At 38.5% G+C, this 21,481-nt stretch overlaps 1 protein-coding gene across 5 annotated transcripts in view; it reads right to left on the reverse strand.

Moving 5' to 3' along the window:
* Window positions 1-7,285: 7,285 nt before the first annotated feature.
* LOC106665256 overlaps window positions 7,286-21,481 on the reverse strand; it is a 32,673-nt gene continuing 18,477 nt past the window's right edge. Inside the window, exons 1-2 of one of the 5 annotated variants that reach the window (XM_014391561.2) lie at window positions 11,333-11,449; window positions 7,441-8,600 (exon numbers count right to left, since the gene is read on the reverse strand). In XM_014391561.2, the coding sequence (XP_014247047.1) occupies window positions 7,746-8,585 (840 nt within the window). In that variant the 5' untranslated portion in view covers window positions 8,586-8,600; window positions 11,333-11,449 and the 3' untranslated portion in view covers window positions 7,441-7,745. The other 4 variants (XM_014391559.2, XM_014391560.2, XM_014391558.2 and 1 more) reach the window with 4 other exon arrangements.

Here is a 21,481-nt window from a genome sequence, read left to right on the forward strand (position 1 = left end):
TACCAAAAGAAGGTTAGCCACTGTGATAAACGGTATCACCTCATCTATCTATGAAGTCATTTCCTGAAACTGGTTCTCTTGAAAAATAATCTTTTCTTCGTCTTCGTTTTCAAGTTATTACACTATTTACAATGCTGGTCAAAAGTTTAGGACCACCTCAATTTTTTGCAATAAAAGAATGAAAATAAAGATTTCAAACAAAATGACAAGATATCTATTAAATAAATGTACATAAAATGATATACAGCAATAGATTAATAGTAATAACGCAGAAAAAAAGTGTGCGTTCTATACGTTTTTTTCGTAAAAAATCCCCTCTTGCTTTTCAAGACGACTTGCACTACTCGTGGCATTCTTTCAATAAGTTTTTCTAATTTTTCCAACATTTCTTTGGTGGAGCTCCCAAAGGTGTTTTTGTATATATACATATAACTTGATTCGTATAATATATGTTATATATTAATCAAAGTTCCACGTTTTTTAACGTTCAATAATTGAGTCTTTGTCTAAAAAGTAATATTATGTATATATATATAAATTGCTAAGTAAAAAAAAAAAATGAAATTTGTTTTAATTTTTAATTAATAATATCGCGTATTTCCTCCTCTTGACTTATTTACATCTTGAAGATTCCTCAGCATACTTTCTACCAGAATGGAAATGTCTGTTTGTTGGAGGTTAGCCCATTCTTCACGAAGAGTCTGTGAAGAGAAAAATGAATGGAACTGAAAAAAATCAAATCAAATAACTAAAAAAAACCTCTCTTTTCATTTTATTTAATAAAACAAACTAAACTTAAGATTTGGTGTTCTCTGTTATTACTTTGAGAATGAAATAGTAATAAAGTGAAATGGAAACTTATAAAAAGGCTCTTGACAGGAAAAGACAATAGGAAGGAACAACCACCACACCAACAATCCACTCTCTAGCATTGTCCCCATAACACAGGTCAAGAAGAAGAAATATAAAAACTCTGTCCCCTCTGCCGTGAGCATCGTTCCCCCTACTGTACGTATTTAATAATCACACGTCCTTTCAAGATCGTGGAGTGATGGACGTAGATTCGTCTTTTGAGGTTATCCCATGAATGTTCGATGAGGATCAAGTCTGGAGAACGGGGTGTCCAGGCTAAGACCCTGATGTTATGCTGTACGTTTGTACTATGCAAGCGACATGTGGACGGCCATTATCATGCATTAGCGTAGGATTATCACTAATTTCATCTAGGATAGACAACGCGTGATGTTCCAAAATTTCATCCACATAGAGAGTGGCCGTCAAAGACACTCCACGAACAACAACCAACTCTGTGCGACTCTCCATTCCAATTCTCGCCCACACCATCACTGAGGTACGTTGAACAGGTTGGCTCTGGGAAAAATTACCAGCTTCACACCTTTCATTTCGTCTTCCCCACATTCTCACGCCCATCTAGATATCGTAGAGCAAATCTACATTCATCTGTAAAAAGTACAGCAGACCAATCGCCCAAAGACCAATGTCTCTGTTCTCCAGCAAATGGGAGCCGTGCAACTCTGCGTGTTCGGGTCAATTCTGGACCTCTTACGTGGCGAAAAACCATCAGTCCATATTGATTTAATCTTCTTCGATCAGTGCGTTCAGAAATTTGGACACCTCGAACTTCCTGGAGCTGATGAATCGAATACAACAGTATGGTGCCGGTTTCGCAAAATCTGTCGGTCTCGCAGTTCTCGTAGGGAACTAAGATGACAATAGCCGCATACCTGATGGAACGTCCAGTGCCACGCCACGCTCAACATTCTCAGCATTAAGCGGCATCATTAAGTTTAAAAATTGAAATTAAGAAAACAAATATATACAGTATTTACAAAGAAATTAAAAGACTGGCTTCAGGCCCCCTGCCTATATACCTGATCTGAAGTAAAAAAAGAACTAATTTAAACATATCTCAATATTAACACAGAGGAGAAAAAAAATTAACAAAAAACAAAGATGAAAGAAAACAAAGAACTTAAAAAAACTTAACAAAACAAAGATGAAAACTAAACAGTTTATTGTATCAGAATTCAAACGAGCTGAATAAACATTTTAAATTCCGTAAAAAGTAAACATTGAAAAATACTTTATCCTTGTTTTAGATTAAGGATTAAGTGTGTTTACCTCTAATTGATATTTCCAATTTAAAACATAGCATACACAAATATTTATTGGTAAAAACAATGAGACAAATTAAGAGCAGAATTTTCTTGTAATTGGGTGGGATTTTTTGCCTGTCAGTTTATTCTTAATAAGACCACATGGAGAGGGTCCTCCCAGGATCTGTCATGAATAGACGAAACCTCGCTCAGATGGGTAGAGCCTCCTTCGTCTCGGATCTACCTGATCGCGTGCCAAATCGCATTCCTCAGTAGTTTATTATTATGCTTTGTTTTACTATAAATGTATTTTTTATTTGGAGTAGAAGGGATTAAGCCCTTTTGCATTTTGTTGCTGTCTATATAGAACCATGTTTACGTGAAAATTTATCCTTATGTTATACTATTTTTAAAATCAAACGAAGATGACGTTTTGTCATACCCGACTTTGGTGAAACGACTTATTTCCGTGTAAAAACTTAAATTAGGACTAGTTTTTTCCAGGTCCGCAAATTAATTATTAAATTCTGTAATAAATCGTCTCGTCCGACATGGACAATTTGATAGGCTGACTTTCACTGAGACGAGAAGCTTTCAACTTAATGAATTCAACAGTTATGAGGTGACACACAAGGATAATTGAACAAGTTTAACTGTAGGATTTATTGAAAAATTATCACATAATTAAAACAGTTAATACGTCCTCACATATTAAATCCATGGCCATTGTTCCAACCCCGGGAAGAATTGTCTCACAATGAAAGCGTTTTTCGGCAAAAGCTTTCTCATTAGAAATGTAAATTTGGAACGGAGTTCACATCCTTCGGGAATTTCATATTTCATATTCAACATCGATTTACATAATAAAACTAAGTATGAAAGCAAACATTGCTTATTTCCTCGATAGCCAGTTCGAGGATTAATAATTAGTCATGCGGAAAGCAAGAGACCAGGCGCCCCCGGGCGGATACATTTTTACTTTATTGCCGTTCTTTATCCTCTTCATCGAAAAGGCAAAGGTGTGAAGTCGGTGAAAGCAGTTACAACCTCCGGGGTCCGAGGTTTTTTCTAGCCACGCCCATGTTTAACCCGCAGAATGAACGTCTGGGCATAACCGTCGGAAAACTGTATTCACAGGGTGCTGAAATCAAAAGAAACCGTCGAGATCAAAATTTGGTTTGATCCTAAGAACCATACTTCACTTCAAACCCAAATCCTACGATCGATTAAAATCTTTATCTTTGTACCTAAGATACACCCTGGCTTATAGAAAAGCCTGCAGAAATGACGGTTCTTCTTAATCTCGTGGCATGCCCTGAGTCGGCAAAAGTGAAGATGTTATTATGCAAAAGTTATTTTTTCCTTTTTAGCGGTAAATTTTTTGAATATTGAAGACTTTCTTGTTGAGTATGACGCGAGGAGGAGATTACCGATTTTAGCGTTGCAGTGGTACACTGAATATTTAGTAGTTTAGCTCTCCAAACGCTCTGGACGATTGGTTCCCGGAATGTGGGGGGTAGAATTTTCCGTAAATGTTATGTACCTGATTTTATAAATGGTTTTTATCCATATCCTTCTGAAAACTTGCTTCGCAAGGAATTGTAAAGTGTATGATATCGAGTGAAGCGTGGACGAGAGCCTCAAAACTGTTTCAGAGGACTGGGATGTGGTAGAACGCCGAGGTCATCAATGAGACGACTCACGGACTTCTGTCATCATTGCAATATCGATAAGGGATGATGTGATCGTATTGACAGACGTGGAACCCCCCCCCCCCACACACACACACATGGGCTGGCAGATGAAGAACAAAGGGAAGGTTTAGATTGATGTTTTCTGATTACTCCCGATCTGCTGACTTGGCTCTTGTCTATCATCCTAAAATTTTGTGCGTTTGCTAGACCATGCCAGATGTCCAGAAGGTAATTGAAAGTAAATCTTTTATTATTAACGGATAGTTTGAATCATCTGTCTAACAGTCGAGAGAGTACGTTGTTACGTCTAGTAGAAGATTCCATTTGAGACGTTGGTCGAATTGAAAACATTGCAATTTCATTGTAGGCTCAGGTCTTTATGATAAGTTCATTAAATGTTAGTGTGAATATTTCTAGTTATGGTAACCATCGTGAATTGGTCGTCACCACTATCGGCGAAACTGGGCGGATGTTTTCATTACAGCAGGAGATACCGAAATACCTTTAGTTTTGAAACGGTTGCATCATTTCCCAGTCCATCCTATGACCATATATGTCACAAAAATTATGTCCATACTTTTGAGAAATTTTTTTTTTTTTTGCTTGCAGTACTGAGCTGATTGGCCATATATGTATATTTTTCGAGGAGCTGAGTAATGGGCTCGTGATCAGAAACCTCCGGAACCCCAAAGCGCCCCAGCCCGGCAGCAGGCATCCCGATCCCTCTCTTCCCAATATATCCTGATAAGACTAGTATAATATAATTAGTTGTAATAACATATTCATGAAGTCAGAAACCCTTTCCCAGAGTGTGCACGTGTGCCATGCCGTCCACACTCTGTAAGGCCTGAGGCTCATGTTAGCCAGAGTGACCGTGGACGCCCCCAGCGGGCCAGCAACGCCAGGACCCCTTGGGCATGTCCCCAAACCCTACCACTCCTCAGAGAAAATAGGTTTGATTATAAATTCAAAAAACGCAATATTTACACATGGACAATTATATGTAGCCCTGTCGAGCTGTAAAACAAAGATGTGCATTAAAACAGAATGCAAATTAAAAGTAAAATATTCGACGAAGCGTAGGAGTAGTGTAAAAGTTATTTTTTCTAGCAAGCTTACCAAAAATTGAGAGTCGCTGAAGTTTTTATTTTATTTTTTTGGAGTTTCTCTTTTTTTACCTATTTGAAAGATATAAAATAAACTAGCGGGGGCTCCACTCGCCTACCCTCGGGCCGCTTCATGGCAGCTGCGACTGCTAGCATTTTCGCGAGGTGATGAGTGGGCAATGAAGCGAGCAGTCGAAGTTAAACTCCAATAAAAACCAAAAATCATTATCAAAAGATCGGATAGTCACAGTTACCACCTAACATGCAACATTCGTGATAATCCCCAAAACTCGATTTCGTTGGACTTGAAGTCATTTTAATTGTTAATGTAAGTCATTTGCAGACCTCAGAAATGGTGACGCACACTGGCAAATAGGTCGGAGAAGTGATAGGTATAACAGCCTTTTGTTGAAGAGTAAAGTGAAGACCTTTTTTCAAGAACGGGCTTCAGAACAAGGGTTCGCTCCAAAATTCGTTTAATCAGATCATCACTTTATGTTTTGAATATTTCACTCTTTTATCGAGTTTGACGACTTAATATTTGACGGATTTAACTCCAGGAAGCCGAGTTGCATCCATGATTATCGTTGACATTTCTAATATTCTGCGATAGGTGATTGAAACTAGGGGGGATTTACTTTTTCTTGCGCCATTTTTGATTCCAGTAATTTTTCAGAACAATTTTTTTAAAGATTTTATTTTATTTGCATTTTCTAAGTGTCAACAATCGTCATGGATTCAAAGTGATGCTCCTGAGACAGGGCTGGAAATTTGATCAAATGTTAAAATCGAAAGTATCTGTATTTACATTATGCAACAAAAAGTATTTTGCATTGAAAATATGATCGGTCCCACTTTTCTCCCCCAAAATAAAATTCAATAAGTATCCAAGCGTGTTGTTTATTTTTATAATTACGCTGTTTATATCATATGTCAGACACACGGTTTTAGATAAATGGGTAAATGGCATAATTTTTTCAAAATTAAACAGTTATTATTTTTGATTCAGCCTAAATAATGGAAGATGTCGTTTGGTCCAGCGATTTTGATGATCTACGACCCGAAGAATCTTTCCAAAGTTTTGACTCAGAAACCGGAGAGAACGGCGCCGCCTCTTGGCTTGAAGGAAATGCTTTGTTCCGCTTGTCTTCGAACTTGATTCTATTTCTGTCGGCGTTCTTCGGCGTGTGTAAGGTGCAAAAAGGGTTTGGCAAAGCTGGTTGCTCGCTGTTTCTCTTAAAAGGACTTTTCGGAACTCTAGTACAGTGTAAGTGATCAAGCACAGATTACATTTCTTTGGTTAATGGTGTCATTTTCAGGCAGCAAGTGTCCAGCGTACATTCAGCAGCTGTACCACGAAATAGCGCTGCTATCGACTACGTTGGCGATACCGTTCCTGTGCGCGGACGTGTGCTTGGAAGGAGGCCTCCAGCCGAATTTGGTCCTGATCCATCTGCTATACCCGGTGCTCCAAGTGGTCCTCGACATGCTCGCCGATTGGCCTTTGGAAGTTCAGATGATCGATATCTCCCTGGCGCTCAGTGTCATCATAATGTCCACTTTCACTCTGTCCGAGCGCAACTTCCACGGTGTCATCTTGGCATGCCTCTACGAAGCTTCCCTTTGCTGCATGAAAAAATACTATTCCAATTTTTCGGACATAATAGTCGGTGTTACATGCCTTTACTTACCTCACACTGTCCAAGCGTTCTCCAAGACCACTGCAACGACATAACTCGACAATTTTCATATTTTCAAATCCCAAAAAATATATTTTACATTTTCTGTTCAATCACTGCACACTAAATCTGTGAATCTATTTATTGAATTATCATATTTTAAACAAGCGTTTTTAAGCTGGTCAATTCGTTTCAATTTAAAACCATAATTTTAAGTCAAGTGCTGCTTGTAAGAAAACAAATAGGGCGTCAGCCTGCTACCAGATTTTTGGTAACGTCTCCGAAATGAAGAGCGGTCAAAAAACCAAAGCGAAATATATTTTTAAACTTTTTTTTTTGATAGAGAGAATGTATCAATTAAATAGGTGAAAAGGATGGATACATACATTTACAAATTGATTTAAGTAGTTTTACTACTTTTTCGGAAAGTTTTCAAATGTATGGTAATCCTAACATTTCATTTGTTCTAATTGTTGATTCTTTTATTAATTTTTTTGTTAATTGCCTATTATATACTTATTAATCAGTTGAACTTTGAGCGTTAAAAATTTTTTGTTATTTAAGTTAAAGTGAACAAATTTCAGGGCTGTTTAATTTTAAGCATTAAGAAATGAACCAGATTGATTTTCAAGCATGAAAGATTAATTAGTAATAAAGTTTTACAAGTACAAAAAAGTGGGGGTAGTGTTGTTAATTGGTTTGACTAGCATATCAGTAAAAAATGGTTATGATTAAGTTGTAAAACCACCTCGCCATGATAAACTCAACCCTCATTTTTGATGCTGGACAAAGGGAAATTTTATAAGAATTAGGACAGGAATAATAATAGCAAATAGATTAACAAATTCTATTTAATAATTCATAATTACAAGATATATTTAAAGAAAACTTCGACTAGCTTAACCTATTATTTGTCATCACTTGAATTTAACATCAAAGACGTTTAGAATGCAGCACTTTGTATTTAAATTTTAAAATAATAATAAAAATAAACTGTACACAACCGTGATAAATAGAGGAATTTATTGCGTTTAAGGAATAGCTGTCATTCACCTGCAATCTTTGGTAATTCTTCGATCATCTATCTCTTATAAATACGTTATTTACAGGAATACGTGAGCAAGACGGTATTGTTTTTCAACGCGATTGTCACAGAAAACCGAATCCGGGCAGGTATGAGATTGAATTCCTGAGCAAAGCCGGGGATTTGAAAAACTTGGCGAAGTATTCGGCGTTGTTGAAGAAGGGTTGCTGCTTTTTCACTTGTTTCTGGGCCATAGTTTTGGAGGTGGGTTCGACAGGGGTGCCGTCGGCTTCGGTCGCGGGTGTTGCTTCGTCTGGAGTTTCGGGAAAGAGGACGGGTCCTTTTTTGGAATCGTCCTGCATCTTCATCCTGTGCTTCATCAAAAGTGCCATCCCAGGTACGTATCGGAATGTTGGAGCCAAAGGTATTATCGCCATTTTCTCCGGTTTGCGTACCATTCCTTCTTCATGGATCTGCATGATGGGCTTGACGATGGGTTGCCACTGTTCGCCGCCATTGACGTGCGAAGAGAAATCGAAGTTGTGGACGACGGGGGCCGGAGCCGGGATCTTCGCTTTGTGAAACCAATCCGCGTATTTCTGAAGAGCTTGAGCGTGGTAGAAGGCTTGCGCCTGGTCGAGCGACTGCTGCACCACTTCCTGGTTCTCTTTGACTCTTTTAAAGTTCGAATGGATTGGTGCCGTGTGCCGTGGGACCGCTGGTCTGTGGTGGACTACGACAGGCGTCTTGACACTGAGCTCGGTATGCTGAGGATGCACAGCGGGACCGCTCTTCTTCACTTCTGCGTTGAACCCGTTGTGGTCGTCGGCGGTGTAGGTCACAGTTCGGATCGAGCCGTCTGGTTCCACTAAGCTGTATTCGCCCTTAACGACGTCTCCATCCCTTTCTTCCCACTGGTTTTTGATGTCACCGGTGTGCAAATCCTTCACACCATATTTGAACATATAACTCGGGTGCGTCTGAAACATAATTGGTTCATTAAGTTTTGATTTTATTATCAATTATAAATTAAGCATACAAATTGAGAGTGGGCTTCCGTGAGCCCTGAGAATTCATATTCCAGTGCTTATAGCGGAAGAAATAATTGCTCTTAAACTAAAATATCTTTCTCTAAGAAAGGTAGTGCTCTTGGTCCAATTCTATTGTAAATGTGTTCTGATGACATCGCTAATCATCCTAATACTTCCCTGTTCATATTTGCAGATGATACTGCAATCCTGTACTTGTCAATTGTCCCCCTCGCAAACTTCTCTCTCGAATCTTATTGTTTATTCTTAGACAGACATCCCAAACTATCCTTCACATTAATCTACAACTGTTAATTCAAACTACATGGCCTGATGCTTGGAAATATGGGCATCCCACACCTATCGAATTCTTCCAGTTCAAATCCCACCGTTGAGCTGCAAATGCTCCTTTCTGTACGTCCAATCGTACCTTTAAGTATTACTTCTCTTGTTTTCCACGCCATCAAATCGAGATATAACAATTTTCAGTCACCGGTCATCCCAATCTTCCTGACCTCAACCGACCGAAGTGATATCTGGAGACAAGTGTGTGGTTAGGTATACTGAGTGACCTCTCCGATCAAGCCAATTATATTTCTAAATTAACATTATATTTGCTTGATGTAGTTAATTGTACAGTTATAAAATTCTAATAAAACAAACAGGATTGGCCAGGCTTTATACTTAAATAAGTACAGCTTTAAAAAGAATGAAAACGTAACTAAAACTTCTCTCCGTCTTACTTGTCAATTTAGTGTAGCTGCCTTTACGTTGAACGTTAATTTGAAAAATAGTTTTTATGATTCTTTGGTTTATAATCAATCAATAAAGTAATGCAGCTCGAAGTAGGGTGGGAATGATCAATTTACAGAAACACAATCATCCTGATGTATTAAGGAATGGACAGAATCTTATGCAAGAAATTAATATATTTAAGTTAATTACCGTTTCAAAACAGTAGCATATGACATATGGAAATTGTTTTAACTTTTAATATTCATGCATTTTATATTTTATATATATTTTTATGAATGAGCATTATACTTTTGAGACGATATTTGAGATTGGCAACTTTTCGTACTTTCAACATGTCATGCCAAACGGATTTCGAACCAATTGGAGGGTTTCGAACGTTAAAAAGTCTCTTTTATTATCAGTCAGCTGGGTTCAGTTTCAGTCGACACTGACACAAAATAAAATCACATATTACACTGCAACGCATTTGACGAGTTCTCCTACATTTGTACCAAACACTTGACACGTCCTCGATTTGTCGTAGTGTAACGCAGGGTTACAAAATGATCGTTAATCTTACAAATCGAGATCACCATTAAACACCAAACGAAACTGTCACAACGCCACATTTTCAGTTATAAGTTTTACAGTTGTCTTTCTGTGGCATCATGGAAGTGTCACCGTATGGAAGGCACGTCTGCAGTAACGCTAGAGAACAGGAAGATATGGTTAGTAGCTTGAACGAGTATATATGCAAAATGCGCCAAAGAGAAGCTATGCTGCGTTGTGGGAAATATAGTACAGTACCCGAATTCATGAAAACAAAACAGCCGCGTTACGAAGAGAACAAAGAAGCCCAACCTTTAATTACTAATGTGCCTGTTATGGAATTCCGTGTCACTTACGATAAAAACAAAATAAAAGAGAACCACGACCACCCCAATATGACTTACATATTGATTGAAGATCCCCCGAGTGAAACAGAGAAAGTTCCAGTCACATGCCGTTGCTGCAACTTGCGTTGCTTCTCGTTTTACCCGCAATCAAAACAGACGCCTTCTTCTTACAATATCTGCTTCCCTTGTTACTATTACTGTTATCCTTACAACCAGTGTGCCAGCAAGCCTCAAGAGACATGTCTTTTCCAACAGTTCCATCAATGCCAACCAGTCAGACTGCAATCGACCCCTCAGTACTGCGTTCCGAACTGGTCTCATCAGCCCTGCTTCCATTGGGGCGAGGGATGTGTGCCCGGATGTCAGCCTGCACAGGACGTCAATACCGCCCCTGCCCAACCCGGATGCAAGTCTCCGGTAGACGGAGAACGAGAAAGGAATTGCGAGAACATAAATCAACTCGGTCACATAACGGACATATGTGTCGATATTCAACCGTCGGACGGCAGGCCGATCAGGCCGATTTCTGCAAAATGCGTTGAAAGAACAAACGACCAAAAGCGTTTATTAAATGACCAAGGAAACTCTGAACAACAAATCAAATTAACAAACGGCGAGAAACCCATTACTCATCAAGGCGGTCAAGGCATCCACGTCTATAGCGCCATCGTTTCCCTGGATAAGTCGGCTGAAGGTGCGACGGATCCGCCAAATCCGCAAGATCAGCCCAAAGAAGAACCGAAAGAAGAACCGAAAGAAGAACCGAAAGAAGAACCGAAAGAAGAATCGAAAGAAGAACCAAAAGAAGAACCCAAAGAAGAAGTAAAAACTGAACCGGAGCGTGCCATTAAACCGTACAAAAGATACAGGCTCAAGGCTCCTTACATGTATGACATTTCTGATTCGGAACTTTATTCTTGATTGATTTACAGAAGTCAACTGCGACAACTCAAATGTGGCTATTCATTTTAAACGTTTTTGTCAATTTTACCAACAAACCAACACACAAATGAAATAGAATAAAAACAGCTGATTTTTAAAACACTGTCTTACTCTCTAGTTAGGCCGTTTCCGATTGTCCGCCTATCCTCGTGGTTTGCAGTAATTTATCCTTTCAATAATAGGTTTTTGTGAGAAATTTCATTTTTTATCACTCATTCTTATTATTTTGATTTCGATGTTGTACTAATATATAAAAATCTTGTAGATTTAAGAAGAAAATGCAGTAAACACTTTTTTCCATACCACAGGCCGATGTTTACCTTTATTTTCCTTTCTCTTTTTGTTTATTATTTTGTACGTCAAACTGCAGATAACTCCGCTCTTATTTTCATCCCTCATTGAGCAAATGTATTAAATGATATTTTTTCTATATGATTTCCCTTCAATCCTTCAACTCCCAAAAAGCTATAGTTTCCCTAACAACCCTTCAAAATGCAACTCTCTGTACAATTCACTTCCTGACGCAATGGGCAGTTTCCATGGTTCACACAATCCCTAAACTCAACAAACCACATTATATTCCGATTTCCTACCGTCCCATCAGTTTATTGACAATTCTTGGTAGACTATTTGAAAAACTCCTTTATAGACAAGTACACCACAAATTATCTAATAATTATTCTAAACTTAATTGAATACCACTGTGAAATAGTGCCATAACGTTGTGGACATCACCTTCCCTTGAGAAGAAAGAATGCTGCTCGGAAGTATTTCTCGAATCTGGCACCTGGATTTGCTCTGAAAACCGAAGAGCATCCTACCCTGTGCACCCTATCTCATCCTTAAGTTCTGTCAAGTGGACAGACACCTTAGAGTATGATTCTGAGCCTCTCCTTTGCACAGGTGAATGCGGGAGTCCCTCCGGATATCGTTCTTGGGCTCGGTAATACTGCTAATATCCCTTCCCATCCCGACTACTATTCTAACATACGCTGATGACACAGCCATTCTATCCTCTAACTCCGATTCCGTCATAGCTCACTGAAACCGCCAGAAACACTAAAATTCCAAAGAACAATGGATCAAAAATGACAATCAAACTGAAGCCCACATAGTCCCAAAAACCTTCATCCTTCGTCGCATCACACTACCTCCAATCTATTGTAATCTGACCCATCGAAAATTTCTGTGCTGTATCTAGATCAACGACTCAGCTAGAATCTTCATATACGACTCAAAATTATAGCACTGAACCGACGAAACCGATTATTTGAAATACAACAACTCTAAACTCTCCTTGCGCAAAAATATTTACAACTCAATACCGAAACTAAAATGGACATACGGCATAGAACTATGGGGGTTCAACTAAACCTTCCAATCTCTGCAGAATTTGGACCTTACAATCATGAATCCATAGATCCATCTTCAACGCCCTGTTCTATGTTTCGAACTACACCATCTACAGCATAAATGTTCCCTTTTTAAATAAAGTTGTAAAATCCAGCTACAAAAAATTCCACATTAACTTCCAATCTCACTCTATTCCCCACGAACAACTACTATCCTCTTTTCGTTTCGTTGTCCTTCGGAAGCTTTTCGTTTTGTTTTAATTGGAATTAGCTTGTTATTTATGTAACTATTTTACTTCGCTCACGCTGTTGCTCAACCAAATTAATTTTCGAATTAGAACTATTTTCACGAAGTCCCATGGCATGGCAGCTCGTGGATAGAGTTTGAAGGCGCATTCTCACCATTTGCTGGAGAACAAAAAGTTTAAAGCGACTTGAATCAGTTCAAACTTTCTATAAAAATTGATCAACGTTTGATTTAATTCATTACATGCTTCTAACCATCTTAATTTTGTTCTTCTAATCGGCGATGGAAGATCAGTAATCTTCCAGTTGTCTTGTTGAAATTTCAATTTCAAGAAAAAACACATTTTCTCCCACATCTACACTCAAAGTCGTGACATCATTAGGCCGTGGGGTTCATAAATGTCGGCCATTTATTCAAAATACATAATAAATCCGTCAATTCCAAAGGTAAAATTCTACTTTTTGTAGTCCCACACTTCAAGTTGTCAAGGGTCATTTTTGTTGTTTAACTATTTTATAAACAAAAGGACAAAACAAAACACGTAGTTAAAAATTTGTACAGGAAATTGTCAAATAATATACACACGTTCAATTCATGTTTCAACTCATAATTTAAACGGACGTCTCGACGTTTAACGCCAAAAGCCAACTCCGTTAAACCGGAGGTTCTCACGACAGATTTTGTTCATCTTTAGTTCAACGCTACTTTAGAAAATACAAAATCTAAGTTTTTTCAATAATGGATTTGGATAAAAGTGGGAACTGATTCAAGATAAAAAGGACATTTTCAAAAATTAATTTAAAACCTTTTACTTGTGTAGAGGAAGTTTCACTTAGAAAAAAAATCTAAGCATTGACTCTTTACTGTAACGTTAATTGGAGTTAAACAGGAAAATGAGTAGTCTGCTGAAAGTGAAGATAAAAATGGTCCAATACATTTAAAAGGCTGACACAATAGTTGACTATCACGAGAAAGACTTGTTTCAACATGGATTTTCAGATTTTTTCGTGCAGAATCCGGTGTCAGACAGGGTTGTTTGTTAAATCCTCTCCTGTTTCTGACTCTTTCTAGACGACCTTCCCTCTGACCCGCCCTTGATGGTGGCGTTCCCGTCAGTCAGTATGTTAATGTACGCAGACGATGTGGTTTTCATGTCTACAAATCCTGTTACGCTCGAAAAAAATATTGACTAACTTCTCAATAGAGGTGGCTTATTGTGATATCCGGAATCTTTCTGTTAATTTAAATAAAACCAAATTTCTAGTTTTTTTTTTTTCGGGGCGGTCGGTATGCATCCAATGAATTTTTTTTTTAATGGGAAACCAATAGAGTCAGAATCTCAGTATAAGTATTTGGGTGTATCCTTAACTCCGAGATTATCAATGAATAGCATCTTCTTGAAAGGGTCTCCGAAGCTATACGCGATATTAATAGAGTTTGGTCTGGTTTCCTTTCCCAGCCTCTTCCATTTAAGTTTGGTCTCTTTGTCTTTCCATTGTCTGTTATTGAGCTCAGGCTTGGGGTTCTCAGCGATTTGAAGCTATTGAGAAATTTCAGCGTTTTTTTATTAAAAAAATATTTGGTATTCCGTCGGTAGCTCCAAACCATATGGTTTATCTCGAAACGGAGGTCGATCTAATAGTGTTCTACTGGTGTTCACCTTGAAGTTACACTTTGATTACTGCCTCCTGGTGTTGAATTTACCTCCTCATAGATAGCTAAGAATCTCTGCCTTATAAATAATAAAAGCCAAAACTTTCTGGTTTAGGAATTGGATCGATTATGCTCAGAGATTTGATCATGAATTGACATTATGTAGAGGCCAGTTGGCCACTTTATTGAGTAAAATGAAATCTTCTCACCACGAGGAGCTTCAGAAAAAATCTGTAGTCCCGTCCCGTAGTATATCGGTGAGCCCAATGAATAGGATTGAGAATCTCGGATAAACAATAAGGGGGAGAGAGAATTGGACCTCTGGTGGACATAGGTGTGCGAGAGATCCTGGGGAATAAGGATTCACGTGATTGAGTACCTTTGATTAATTGGAAATATCGGTTACTTCGGGAACTTGATCATTGTACTGGCATACGCAGCTTGATTGCGGACCGGCCATCTGGTCTATCGCTTAGCGAGCTCCGCTGGTTATTTAAATTTAGGTGTAAGTTGCTATTCTTAAATTACACTCAATGGAGAGAAAAATCTGTTGAATTGTGCTCTCTATGTACAGGGCGGTGGAAAATTTCGGAAAAATTCGGAAATTATTTTGTCTTCGAATGTTAGATTCTGGCAGAAATTCGCGACTTACAGGTTAGCCAGGCTGACCAGACCCGCACTCATAGCAATGTTAAATGATGGCCGTTTGTGTCGCCCTGTCATTAGATTTTCACGCCACGCTTTTACTTACAGATTCGAGCTGGTCCAATACTTTAATTATTAATGTATTATAATCATGGTTTCATTTCCTTATTTTAATTATTAGTATTTCTCTTATATTTTTTATTTCTTTTATTTCTCTTTCACTTTCCAGCCCGGACTAAACTTATGAGCCTATTAAACCGTATTTACAGTTAATTGAATAAATACAAATATATGAAAAAATAAATAAATATGTTTGACGATTAAGAATTTTCAGGTTTAACGTTTTGAGAGCATGGTAGCGGTTTTGGTGCTGAACAAGTTCGCTTAAAGTTGGGGGCCAGCTTTTGCTGAAGATGGCTTTTAGGTCTTCTCTTTTCCTTCCAAAAAGTCCACAAGAGAGAATTTTGTTGCGCACGTCATCGTTAGTACCGCATTCGGGGCATAAAAGGCTGTTGGACCTTTTGAATTTAAAGAGGTATGCCAAAAAGTTGCCATGACTAGACAAGATTTGCATGGCCCAGAAATCCGGAGACACCTACTTCCCTCGTGCTCTCTCCTCGATGTTTGGAAAGTATTCGTAGGTCAGTCTTCCTTTAGTTCTGTTTTCCCGTTTGTTTTGCCACGCGGTGTCCATCAATTTTTTATTAAATCAGAGCGCTGTTTTTTTGGGATGTTCCTCAGGCTTTCTAGCTCATGCTCTTCTACGCCTTGTAGGTTTGGTTTATCCAACTTTAATTTGTGTGATGGCTACTTGGAGGACGTGCGTCGATGTTGTTCTGTAGGCTTTGATGCTTATTAGCAAGGCTATCCTCTGACTTTGTTCTAGAATACTTTTCTCCGACTTTTTAACTTTTGTGCTCAAGCTGCACCACCGTATGTCGCTATCGGTAGATGTACGCTCTTATATATATATATACTCGCCAAGGGTTTTGGGCTCAGTCCCCACGTCTTTTTGCAATTCCGCTTAATTTTCTTTGTATTTTATGTAAATAAATACTCTTACTTATTCGTTCTTTCATTCATTGTAGGCAACAATCGGAAACATAATGAGAAAAACCTCTTGCCATTTCAACGACGGTGTTTAATTATAACAAAAAAGCAACGCAAACAATTTTATAAAATAATTTGCGATTGCAAAATCAGCAGTTTTTGTTTAATAAATTTTTTTTATTTCGTTATAATTCAAACAAGGTAGACATTTTGTGTGAAATTTTTTATTCGGTTGTCGCACAGTTGTGAACAAAACGAGTAATCTTTGCCGTCCTGCGTAAATCTGCAATTGGCCGGCCTGTCGGTTCGCGTGGAGGCTATATCATGCCGCCGTACTGACGATTGTTCTTGTTCCAATCTGTTTGAGTGCCCGCGCAGAGGCACGGGTCGTAGCCCAGGATGACGTTCTGCGGCCTGGGAAACGGCGTATAGCTGGGCCGTTCGCACAGCACTTGATCCGCACGGGAATTCTGGTCGACGAGGGCTGCTCCGACGGAGAAATTGTCCGAAGTCTCTCTGGAAACTGGCTGACTGTTAAATTTCGATTGGTTTGATTTGGGCGATTTAGCCCCGCTTCTATCCTTGCGTTTGCCCCCTCCTCCTTTTCCGCCGTAGCCACCGCCTCCTCCGCCGTAGCCACGGCCTCCTCCTTCGTAGCCACGGCCTCCTCCGCCATGGCCACCGCCTCCTCCACTGTAGCCACCGCCTTTTCCGCCGAAGCCTCCGCCGCCGCCTCCTCTGCTGAAGGCTCCGCCTCCACCTCCGCCTTCCCAATTGTCATCGCTTTCTGTGGCTAATAGCTGGTCTTCGCCGTCGTCGTTCCTTTGTTGTCCGCCCTCTTCGTCCCTATCTCTGCACGCGGCACCTTCGCACTCAGACCCGCGGCCATCGCAACGCTTCGACACGCACAAATTCCCGCCGCATCCCAGCTGTGGCAAACACGGGCTCAAGCAACCGCTTGGTACGCAATATCGAGGGTTTGAATTGTTCATCGGCTGACACTGAGGGTAGCATCGGTAAGGCTGATAACAGCACATCAAAGGCGGCAGGCAGATCACACGAGGAGGGCAAGGAATAGCGCATGTGGAATTCTGCTGAGAGGCAGGTTTGCAGCGGCAAGAGCGTTGCCCACAGTTATCCGTGTTCATCTTCCGTTATTTCGCGAACAGCCGAACATGAGTGTATAAACGTGTCCGTTTCTGCGTAAGTAAATGAATTATGTCAGCTGACTTCAAGCCAGATGAAAATAATGATATTGCTTGTTTAATAAAAGGTGTCAGTCAATTAAATCTAAATATATAGTAATTGTATGAACTGTCCAGCTACATCCATTGGAATTTTAGCTCAGTATCTGAAAAAACGGAAAAAAACAACAACCCATCTACGTAAACGCCAAAAACTAATCCCCCATTACTGGCTACACACAACTTTGATTTCGACAAAATATAAATACCCAATACTGAAAAAAAAATACAAACTCATTTTCCTAAAAATGGTTGACATTAACAGAGAAAGACAGAATTAATTACAGAACAGTTATATAGCTACGCCAACGTCATAAAGCAAATAAACCATTACAGTTTATTTTATATTTCCCTTTCCTTCGTTATTGTCCATAATAATTTACTTCTTTCCAATGTTAGTAACTGTGCCCATTGAATTAACCCCGAATCATGAATCCAAACCAAAATATTCCCGTCACATTCATATAAAATCAGCAGAATACAAATTCACGTTTCACAACAATTTCACACGAAACAAACATGACACCACAAGAATAACACCACACTTTATTTGATTATGAAATATTTGGTTCAAAATTTAGATTTTATCTCTATTCTATAATTATTTTCCCAATCAGTTTTATAACTAACCCAGGCCCTGAAGATGACCGGAATAATGGTAGAAACATCGGCAAAAATATAAGAAAGGTGTTTTTCCATAATACTTCATTCCTAACCGCTCCTCACTACTTCAACGAAATAAACAGTGTTAATGTTTGCTCTCATCAATCAGGTATTTCGTTCGTACAAATAGTGGATAATAGATTGTGTCCAGATTAAAAAAAATGTTATTCCATTCTTATTACTTATTCTCAATAGTATTAAAACATCTTAAGTGATGGTTATTTGAAAGATTTGCTTAAACTTTACATGTATTGGGAATGTAATATGTCTGATATAATTATCAGATTGTAGAATTCTAGAATGAACAGGAATGTTTGATCTCGTTTTAATTTCATTTTATGTGCTAAATATCATTGGTTTCCAAATTTCGAATGCTTGATAAATGCATTGATTGTTTCTTTTCCACGTGGCATTAATCCTGATTGTTTTGTGAAGAAGGTATGAATAACTCATCTTTGCAATCTTGCTTTTATCTCCTTCTTCTGTTGTATTTAACATGCAATTGACGATTTCATTAAATATTTTGGTATTTTTTGAGTCGCTATGATTTATTCAAATGAAAGTTAAAGAAGAAAGAAAAATCTCCTGCCTTTTGGCGCGGTGCTGATGAACTGTTTTAGTAGCAGTAATATTTTATATAATAAAACTACAAAAGAATAAGTTAAGAAGTAGTAGTACTAAATAAATAGTGTTCATAAATAAAAAATAAATGTGATAAATCCGCCTGTCCCACGAAATGTGTTATTCATGAGCGATTAAAGACGATTGGAATATTCGTCGGCGGAGTAAAAGCGGACAACTTTCTTGTCCGATGGGCTGAAATTTCCGCTCAATTATAACTTTTTAGCAAATGGGCTTTCTGCCCGTCAATCTGCCTCGAGTGAAACTAGATCTCGTTCCATTTCAGTCGCAAAACAACTCCATTTTCGTATTTTATAGCCTTTGGACGTTTCTAAGCCTCCTGATTCCGATTGTGACATTTAGTTCAGATTCGCTAAGCGGTAAAGGATCTGATCCTTGAACCTAGCGAAATCTTTCCTTCGCGTTTCCTCGAAGAACGGAGGGCAAAATCGGAGCGGAGATCGTCGCTAAGATTCTTGTTTCTACAGGCGATTGTTAAAAAGCGCCTACTTTCTAGGTGGATGGTTTTCCTCCTCGGCTGAACAACTTTCCCCAGACGTCGCCCTGACAATGACCTTCCCGATCTACCTAACTAGATCGAGTTACTGTTGAGTGACGTAACGGGCAACCTTTCCTTATCCAAAAATGTAATCCTGATTAATCAATTTTAAGTTACAGCTAAATGTTCTCCAAGTCCTGAGTGCTTGAGGGTGATACATTTCGATTCACCACCTGTTATCCGAAAGAATTTCCGTTTGTTCTTTTACCATTCTTAATATCACTATTCTCTATGAGCAGTACCAGCTAAATCTAGAAAATCCTTCTTATAATCATTACCTTGAAAAAAATTTGCCAGCTGTTCTTTGGAGTGGCCTCTCCAACTTACAGTCGACCTCGTGCTACTGGTATTTTAGCAAATAAGTGGTATAGATTTAGCCAATTTGTACATTGATGTTCTAGTCAAGTCAAACATGACCTCTTGATGAAAACATTAGAAATCTATAAAAATAATTTAGCTTCATAAGTTCACTTCCGGATAGAGAAGCATTTTCAGCATGAGTAGTGCAAAGAAATGAAAGGGTGAAAACAACAGAGCGGATCAACTTTACTAAGTTTTCTTTCTGGTTTCCCTTCCAATTTCTCAGAACTCAACTAGGAAAGAGGAGAGAAGTTTTAGTTAAAAATGACAATTTTGACCTTTTAAAATAAATTGATTGGCAGGTCGCTGGTGTAGGATTTCGCTAAGTAAGAATGGCGGGAAAGAAGGAGAGCTTTAAAAAAATCTATACTTTTTATAAAATGTTGAAATAATAAAGTGTGAAAAGCACAAATCATTTATTATTAATTATTAATTTATTAATATTACCGTTATATTAGATCGAATTATTAATAATTTTGATCTATGGCCTCGTTGGCTCATCTTGTTGGGTTTCATTGGGTTCCAAATATTGTATAATTGTTTGTTTCTATGTTCTTGGATTAAGGAGGTCAATGGCAATTGACCATTGACGCGAAAAACGTATGTTCACCAACGAAAGGTGATACTTTGTGTTTGGTGGAGTTCTTTTTTAAACTTTTTAAATAATTTTTAATTGCGCTCACTTGTTGTTTGTATTTTCAAGATTGGTTGTAAACTGTAAATAAAGTAAAAAAAAACAAAACAAACATACTGAACCGGCATTGGGTCACTTGTGTCTAGCATTAATTCACCGGCTCGTAGGCCGACATCCATCATCAAAGTTGTAACAGTCAAGATCTCCCTGTGGCCGTGGTGTAGTTGTGCCCCATTGTCGAGGTCGGGCCAACATCGTCAAATGCAGTTCCTCAGAAGAGGGCTGTGCCCCTGACAGTTTGTAACTTTCATACCGATGCTATTCGATAGAACACAGTGATGAAGCAAAGTTTTACTTCTTCTTCATTCGGCCATCTACTTCACTTTAACGCTTCGCGTACCTTTGGATTCGCGAGCTTTAAAACTGAAAGTTATATAACTACGGCGCCTAGTACTTGAGCTACTGTAGCTTTAAATCCTATACTCTTATGTCCAATCGCCTATTTAAGCGATTGTAAAAATTTGAATCTGTCGAAAGGCGACATTGAAAGAATTATCCTGTGCTGCGACAAACACGAAATTGTTATTGTATATTATATTCATATGTATATATTGTGTATTATTTTCATTTAGAATAGTTTCCTAGTGATGTACATCAAATAATAAAGTGGAACGAAACTCATTTAAATAGACTTTCTTTGAACGGACTTGATTCCGCTTTCGGCTGAACCGGTCTTCCAATTAAACCCGTCGACCTGTCACCAGCGGATCCCCTCGTTCGACAATAATGTAAAATTATCAATGAAATTAAGGGGATTTTCAATTAGAAGTCTCCGGGTAAATGAGTCGACGTGAAAACAGCTTTCTATTTTATATAGCTTTTGAGAGTTTCACGTTTGAACACCTCTTATGAAGCCGGGTAACACTTGCCGTTGTCGGAACCGGTGTTTAAGGCGGGTCTCTTCAGGCCCGAATAAATTATAGACGTTCAGAAAGAAATGCTGTTATTATGAGATCACAAATCTAAAATAGCCATATATACGATATTTACCTCTTATCGTCCAATAATATCAATAAAGCCCTATTTAATTGTACACCACGACAAGCATATTTCAAGCTCATTTTAAAAGCCACCGGTACTGTATATTAAATCGCGTTAAATACAATAAATTAGAAAAGACGGAGAACTGAATTATTTCCCTAATAGAAACCACTTTGATTTTTGATTGGGCA

The sequence above is a fragment of the Cimex lectularius genome, unplaced genomic scaffold (assembly GCF_000648675.2).
Source record: "Cimex lectularius strain Harlan isolate CLEC.00 unplaced genomic scaffold, Clec_2.1 scaffold297, whole genome shotgun sequence".
Classification (NCBI taxonomy): Eukaryota; Metazoa; Arthropoda; class Insecta; order Hemiptera; family Cimicidae; genus Cimex; species Cimex lectularius.